At 33.2% G+C, this 8,526-nt stretch overlaps 1 protein-coding gene across 1 annotated transcript; it reads right to left on the minus strand.

Moving 5' to 3' along the window:
* Positions 1–6,763: 6,763 nt before the first annotated feature.
* On the minus strand, positions 6,764–7,902 carry LOC123195112 (4,5-DOPA dioxygenase extradiol-like). The gene is made up of 2 exons (XM_044608724.1): positions 7,659–7,902; positions 6,764–7,018 (listed from the first exon to the last, which is right to left on the minus strand). Exons 1-2 carry the CDS (start codon positions 7,881–7,883, stop codon positions 6,779–6,781), a joined length of 465 nt encoding a protein of 154 aa, XP_044464659.1. The 5' UTR covers positions 7,884–7,902; the 3' UTR covers positions 6,764–6,778.
* Positions 7,903–8,526: the final 624 nt, after the last annotated feature.

Here is an 8,526-nt window from a genome sequence, read left to right on the forward strand (position 1 = left end):
TAAAACGTACCTAAGGGTATTACAGGTGTGTCCTCCATGAACGAGGGTTTATGAATTCTACCTACACAATTGCACAGTTAACTAACACAAGCATGCAACCCAAAGTGGCAGACATGGTCATTTGTCCCATATCACATAGGCATGTGTCCATTTTTAAATTATCACTTCTATGACCTAAACTTAACATGGGGAGAATTTCCCCTAAATATACTTGGTCGTGTATGCAAACATACACAAATATGTATCATGAAATTTTCAAAATTCTGATTAACCAAAAACCATATATTTTGAGTATCAAAATACATTTTCAAACATCTTAACTACACTTCCCAATTGACCATTCATTCTAGCATATGTTATCCAAACCAACATAATGATAAACTACATTTCAATAATTAAAACCAATCCTTCCTAATCACCAAGCACGTCATCAATAATCAATCAAATTTATGTCAACCAAAATTAGCCAAATTCACACATATCACATAGGAAAAGACTATTTTGCCCTTGTTATTACATACATAGGCGTATGGCCTTTCCACATAGTTGCACAACCCCAAAATCGCATATAATATTATTCAAACATAATAAATCACACATAAGAGCCAAATGATGAAAATAACCTCATATATAGTTGCGGGCATTACAATGATATTATTATAATATAAAATATAAAATATTGTAAGTTCATGAGGACATGAAGAGCCCTTTTAGTTCCTAGAATAATGAAATTTAGCCACTTATGTATAATTCAAAAACATAACAATAAATATAGAAAAAACATTATAAATTCTAGATAAAGAGAAGGGTTATGATTGTTGTTTGGATATGTGCTCGAATGGCTAACTGTTGTCCTTGGGTGTATTGCTACTGTGTTTCAAATTCTTCATTTCCTAGTGGCCTTTAGAAATTCAAGAAGTAAAGATGTTGTCACTAGATTGTAAGAAAGCTCTAAACGTGGAAAACTAAAGTAGAGACTTGAAGGAAAAGCTCCTTAATAGGTCTTTTATAGTGACATCCCTTCACAAAAGTAGAAGTCCATAATTCTATCTAGATTTGCTCAACACCAAATTTGTATCTTTTCTAATTCATGTATCTTTGATTTTCTGCTTGATTCTGACTATTTGGATTTGTTTCTTATTTCTGTGCGGAGCTCTTGTCTTTCCTAATGTGGTCAAGAATTTGGTCCTGTTTTCTTCCTTATTTTAGTGTTCCTTTCCCAAATATTTACATGATTTCTTACAAAAAAAAAATTAATAAAAAATTATCTGAATTATTGAAATTAATATAAAATCTATTTTAATCTTAATTATTTTACATGAAATGCAACAAAATGCTAATCCTAAGACACATAAATGGACTTAAAATATAAGTGCAACATACATTAATATATATCTTGACATAGACTCCAACTTCTAGGACAAAGGTTAAGGAATGTTTATTTTTTAAATAAATCAACATTGACATATGATGACTTGATCTAATCCTAAGACACATAAATGGACTTAAAATATAAGTGCAACATACATTAATATATATCTTGACATACACTCCAACTTCTAGGACAAAGGTTAAGGAATGTTTATTTTTTAAATAAATCAACATTGACATATGATGACTTGATCTAAGTGTTTAAGTCCATGGCATAAGGGAAAAATGACGATGACATGGTCAAGCTAGCAGTCTTATATTGTCTACATATTGTATTGTTAGGTGTAGACAATCAAAACTTGATCAACCTTGACCTTTTCAACTTACCGATAACCTATTACAATGTAATGAATATATATTTGCTTTTTTGGTTTAGGATATGACCATAGACTCAATAAGTAAGGTGATTGGTCCATGTTACACAAAGGCCATGTGTTAGCACACAAAGAAATCAAAGGTCTCCCTATAATGACATACAATCCAATTGGTTTCTCATTAGCTTTCTAGGTATGAATCCATCATGTCTATCCTTGATTTTAAATTTTCATAAACTTAATTTCTTTTATTGACTTAGTACTAATTGACTCTAAGTATACAAGCTTGGATATATGAGATAGTTGACAACAAAGAGAGATAAGTGGACCTGAAGTCATCTTAATGTATCCCTTACATGGTTAAATGGAAGGCAACTAATCAGATTCATGGTCTGAGATAGACAAAGTGGTATGTTATAACTTACTTAAGGCACTTGATTGTTTCTATTTACATTAGGTATTTTTATGACCTACTTAATTAGAACTATTCATAGTATGAAATAACTTTATTCTAAGTTCTAACTCCACGTGAAAGGATAATTTATTAGTTTTGTTCTCTTAAGGCATTCTTGGATTAGCCATTACTATTAATCGAAATTATGATGTCTCTATTGGCAACAAAATGGTGATGCGTAAAACATTTACCATTGAACAATTCATCACTATTTGAGGATTATTTGGCCAAGCACAGGTAGATACAAAGAGTGTTCTAGTTCAATGAATAAAAAGACACTACAAGTAAAGCCTTATTGGAGATTAAATGGTTAGGAAAGGAAAGGTGGACAAAAAGTTATTGCCACTAGTCAATGTGAACCTTGGTGAAGGAGAAGACAAGGAAAGACTTCATTGACATTGATGAGTGTGACCAAAAATGAGGTTGACAAGAATTCAATAGAAATATTGTTAATTAGTGGACCATAACTGAAAAATGTAATGAGGTTTTACTTTATTAAAGGAACACAAATCACACTTTATAAATGGAAAGGCTTTAAGGGAAAAAAAGTGATAGTATAACCAACGTAGGCAATTAAAAGCTAGAGTTACCCCAAATCATAATGTTATCAGTCGTAGAGTATGCAAAGTGAAAGGATAGATTTTATAGGTTAGTGATGATATGGTGAGATATGTTAGAGACTATGAGCAACTTAAAGGTGGATGATGTAGTAGGGATGGTTATGTTGGCTTAAAGAAGGTGAGAGGATGAAATGAGTGTTGAGAGACTGTTCTAAAGGATATACTTGTAGGGCAGAGTGACCTTCAGTACCATAAAATTGACACTTGCCAAGGTAAGTTTTTATGTTGAAGGGGAGGTTATTGGTACAAGGTTGTTATTGGTACGAGGTTTTAGGAAAGAAAGACTGATGGTGGTTTTGAGTTAATGATGACTAAGAATGGTTTGTATTATTTTTTAGGAAGTTTTACAAGTAAGGTTGGTAGAAGTTGGCATGGTGAAGAGAATATACTTCTCCTATGCTTCAAATTTGAGATGGTTTTCATGGTTAATGAGTTTCTCATCCAACTTAATGAATGTAAATGGCATTTTATGGATGCAAATGACAAAGCAGATGTCTTTGTAATCATCATTAAGGCTAGTGAGGATCTTGAGGACTAATAGACATGTTAAGCATGGCAAGTTTATATGTGATTATTTTTGTAACACCCGTAACACCCCTCACCAGATACATAACTTTACTTAGAATATAACTTGACAAGATGTGCATGATTGGACTATTTAATTCAAAACCTTGTAATTTAATGCATGATCATAAATATTTAAGCATGCAAAAAGGTGAAATTTTAATAAATACTTAAATACCTCATTCATTATACTTTATAAATAAAACAATATCCGAAAACTTAATATGAATTGTTATTATGCATAGCAAATCTAAAACTGTATATGAAGGTCATCAATATATGAATTTAAAGAAATATATAAAAATGAACTATCATGCCCTTCGCCCTCGTGCAACTACTTACTAGATTGTTAGCTCTCTCGCATGTCCTACTACTCATCTCTACCTATAAAACAACAAAAGTAAACGTGTGAGTGAAAACACTTGTAATTCAGTAACCTCTCGATGCCCTAAATACACTTATAAATTGATAAACTTGGTATTCCATTTGTGAATCTAGATATGGTCACAACTCAAAGCCTTCGTGTCGTAACATAGGCCATCCACAAAGGATATTAAAGCCTAAGTTGAAATCAATATATTTGATGCCCTAATGAAAGCATAAAACACCTTGCATGTCACTATTTGTTGTGCCTTGCACACATATCATACGACTTATTAGGTTAACTAACTGGGACACCTTAGTCACATAAGAAAAAATATGGTCGTAGTTTCTTCCCTTATCATATAAAGTAATCGAAACTGTTGTCTAAACCATTCTGGGATGACCTTTATCATGGCTACATATGTGATGCATCTCGTTGACTATATGAGAAATAACTAAAAAGCCACAATCTCTTACCATGTCACCTGAACTAAACTGAATGGCTATGCACCTTGGCATCAAGTGCATGATGCATCTCATGAGTATCCAACCCTATTGTTTTCACGTACCTTGTCACTTTTGCACACAATTGATGATGAACTAGACATAAACCACTTTCCTTAACTTTTCTGATTTTTTACCTGGATTTGATTCTGTCAAGGTCACGTGTTATCTCCCACATAGTCGAACACTTTTTCTAACTATAATTATCTTGTCTTCCATAATAAGGTCTCTTATTTTTTTCCTTTTCCCTCTTATTCTACCTTATTATGCTTGAACTAAGGGTTAAATAGTATTTTAACTGACTACACGAGTGTGTGTCCAAGATGCACCCTTATATGTCTCTTTTTAAATGTGACATCCACTTTTAGAAAGTCACACATAGGTGTGTGCCTCATACAATTCGGTAGTATATAGCTTTCCTTAGAACGAGCGCGTCAAATTGACAGAATTTTCTATTTTGAACTAAGGACACATTGGTGTGTATGAGGTTGTACATAGTCATGTGTTGCAATCTGAAAATTGTAATCCTATTGATTGTAAGAAATTTCAACTTGTTTTCAGTTATTTAAGCATATCACAGTATTCATAGGGCATTTCTAAGCATCCTCAACATCTTTTCATCAAAACAACACGTATGAAAATATAATCTAACATCATGGATCATGACTGAATTCATCTAAACATCAAATTAACACACAATCAAGATGATCATAAAACTACAACCAAATTCAACATAAGGAAAATTCATGTATTCAATCAATAATCTTCATAGCATTATAAAATCACTCAGGAATCGTAGTTTTGATTTAAAGCTTTAAACTCATTTAAAAACATGTTTGATTAGCCATGAGGGAGAGACCGACTTACTTGTCTTTCAGTGTACAAGCAAGTATTTGTATGGCTACAACAATTTTTGGCAATCCAAGCTTCTCTCAGGGAACCAAAAACTCTCTTCTCCTTTTGCTCTCTTGTTTGGATGCGGCTGGGGTGAGAAAATAATGAGAGCATTAGGTTAAACATAATTTTATTTTTGTCTCCTAGACATAACACACAGGAGTGTATAAACTCTACATGAGCGTGTGTCATGTTGCACAACTAAGGCAACACCCAATCTTGTCGTGATTCTAATCTTATCTGAGAAATTCAAACTTGCTGACAATAAATAATTGTGATACACAATGTGTATCACTCTAGAAAAATATTAATAAACTCATTTAAAAAATAAAGAAAAAGACTAGAATGCTCTTAGGCTTACCTGTGGGTATTACAATTTTCGTTTGTTGCATATATTTTGTGATAGACTAAGTATCCTTCTAAGGAAGTCAAACACTTTCTTCCAGTTGGTCAATTCTTCCATGAGATAGCTTAGCATAGGTGTTGACGAGGATGGTCTTACTTCAAGTTAAGTTTCAATAGAAGCAATAATAGGAGAAGATTTGAGGAGATAGAACTAGTGATGGCACTAAGGATCAGTTGGTCTTGATGAATCTAAAAAGAGTGTTCAATCATAGTAGAAGTGCTTATCAGAGTAGGAGGTGTTATCACCTGATTTGATGATTTTGAATTAAAAATAAAATAATATTCAATTATATAATAACGTATCATCTATATACTTAAATTATATACAAAAGTATGTATACGTATCATTGTTTTTTTTTTTAAAACTATTAAGTTTTAAGTGCAACTAATTACCCTTAATGAACATGGCTATTAAATTCCCGTAAAAGTGTGTGTATATATTATTAAGTATTTCCAGCAATGTAATAATAGACCAGTCAAATTGACAAAATAATGAATTGTAGTTAAATTATTAAAGGAAAAGGAGATACAAACCATATCTTTGTAATTGTGACCTTTAATCTCAACAATTTAACATTCATGTTACACAAATAATCCAATATCAATAATCCAATCTCATTTGTGTCTCTGTATAATAATATCAGTAGCTCAACTGCAGAAATTTCTGGTGAAAACATATCCCAAAAGATAACTAGCGGAGCAAGCAAACTCATACAAACATAGAACACATGTGCACAAGAAACTTCAAAAATAATTGTTGCATTTATATAACAATTAAAGCAATGAAACTTGCAAGTTAAATACAGCCTGCTGCGTCATTCTGGAAATCTAGGACGCCGTTTTGAACCTGTAAGAGGCATAGGAAATAGTACCCATTTGCCAGCTATGATGAATGAGTTCTGCTTTTGAATTTGCGCCGGCAGCACCCATAGCAACATGCAATGGATAAAAGTGGTCTGGCCAGGGATGAGCCATTTTGGCATGTGGTGCCTTGCTTTCACAGTGGATCACATCCTCGTATCTGCATAAAGAGTAGACTAGTCAAGTCATATAATAAAAACGAAAACGATTCAATATTGCTAAAGCCTGAATGATTACCTTCCTTCAAGGAGAGCATTTTTAAGCCAGGTATCAAACTCTGAAGCCCATGTAGCAACACCATTGCTACCAAATTGGAGTGACCTCAGGTTATGAACAGCACTTCCAGAACCAAATATGAGGACACCTTCCTAGCTGAGAGGGGCCAATGCCTTTCCCATGTTGAAATGATGAGCACCGTCCTTGTTCATCTGAACTGAGAGCTGGCAAACTGGCATATTGGCCTCAGGGTACATTAGCATTAGCGGCACCCAGGCACCATGGTCAAGCCCACGTTTTTTATCTTCCTTAGCATGTTTGAAGCCAGCAGCTATAAGCAAGTTCTTCACCTTCTTGGCCAATTCTGGAGCTCCTGGTGCTGGATATTTGAGCTGATATCGCCATAATAGAGACAGTTTATTACAAAAATTGTAGCCTATTGAAATTTAAAATCCTATATTCAAGACACAAAACTGTAATGGTGATATCAGCATACACTCCAATAGCAGCAAATTTATCTCACTCAGTCAAATATTCCAACATTCTTAATGGGAATGTTGTAAAAGATTTGTGATATTAAACCATCAAAACTACTTCCTCCATTATACAATCTGTTCAGTTTCTTGCAAATAAAAATATAATTCCTCGCTTCTTAAATCAAGCATGATATATGTGATATTGAATTCTTCAATGTTGATAGAACTAACACAGATTGAGATATGGAATCCGCTAACCAACCGTAAGAAATTTTGATTTCAGCCAAAAAAAATCTTGACGATCAAAGCATTTTCATTTTCTTTTCTTATAAATGACATACAAAATCACCGTTTCAACTCTCAAGATCAACGTAAATTCCATTTGGGAGTTGAATTGGGTGAATTAAAAAATCGTACACAAATGAAATAATTTCAGGCTGAACAGATAGCCTACCAAGTTTTAAAAATTAGGAGAGAAATTAAAAGATAGATATCCAAAGAACATTACTTGATAAAGACTTAAAACAACCTGTACTATTAAAATGAAAAAGCGTACCTTGTACATTTCTTGAGGGAAGCCATAGAAGTCGTGGATGGTGTCATGTTGTTGAACAGAATTAACAGTAGGAACATCGGTCTCCCAGTGGCCAGATATAACGAGAATTGCATTTGGTTTCTCAGAAAACGTTTTGTCTTTCCAGGCCTGCAAGAAATGTCTAGCTTCAAGAGACTCGTCAATCGACAACGTGGGAGATCCATGCGAGATGTAGGAAGTATCCATGGCAGATACCTGTGCGTTTGATTTATGTGTTTTGGCCTGGACGGTGATTTCAATTGTTTATTTTATTTTATTTTTTATACTACAAAATCACCGGTTTAAAATCATAAATTCCTTCCATTTGTTTGCTAGATGTAATATTTAGGCCAAAAGTTGGTCTCCCACAAGGTCAAGTGTAATCTCATACTCATATTTTCTAACTTTTAAATATTCAAACTCTCACCCATAAATAAAATTTTATTAAAATTTTCAGTTAAAATTAACAATAAAATCATTATTTAACAACAAAATTTAAAAAATTAAAGTTTTATCACATTTTTCTCTCTCAGTTTGAAAATCTAACAATTTTCTTCCACCCACAGTTTGAAAAATAGCAATTTCCCCTTGCTAGGGTTAACTGAAAAACCATATATTATTTTTTGGCGATGAATCCACTCTAGTAGCCTTCTCCAATATAGACCACTTTTTTTGGTTTGCGTTGTCAATCCTGACAACAGAAAGATCAACAAAATCAATCATATCTTGTAGGACGAGGACAAATATCAATCAAAGATCTGGGAATTTTATTCGTCTTTGACCACAATCGGGTGACTTCTCAGTTGAACCTCATTCAAGTTTGTCATTGAAAGAGGGCAACAAATCGAAT

The sequence above is a fragment of the Mangifera indica genome, chromosome 1 (genome assembly GCF_011075055.1).
Source record: "Mangifera indica cultivar Alphonso chromosome 1, CATAS_Mindica_2.1, whole genome shotgun sequence".
Lineage (NCBI taxonomy): Eukaryota > Viridiplantae > Streptophyta > Magnoliopsida > Sapindales > Anacardiaceae > Mangifera > Mangifera indica.

What these genes read in the sequence shown, in the direction of transcription:
- LOC123195112 (XM_044608724.1), bottom strand. Translation starts at nt 7,883, where the DNA reads ATGGATACTTCCTACATCTCGCATGGATCTCCCACGTTGTCGATTGAC. An exon ending in TCCCTCAAGAAATGTACAAG is followed by an intron (nt 7,019 to 7,658) that starts GTACGCTTTTTC and finishes TGGCGATATCAG; the next exon opens with CTCAAATATCCAGCACCAGG.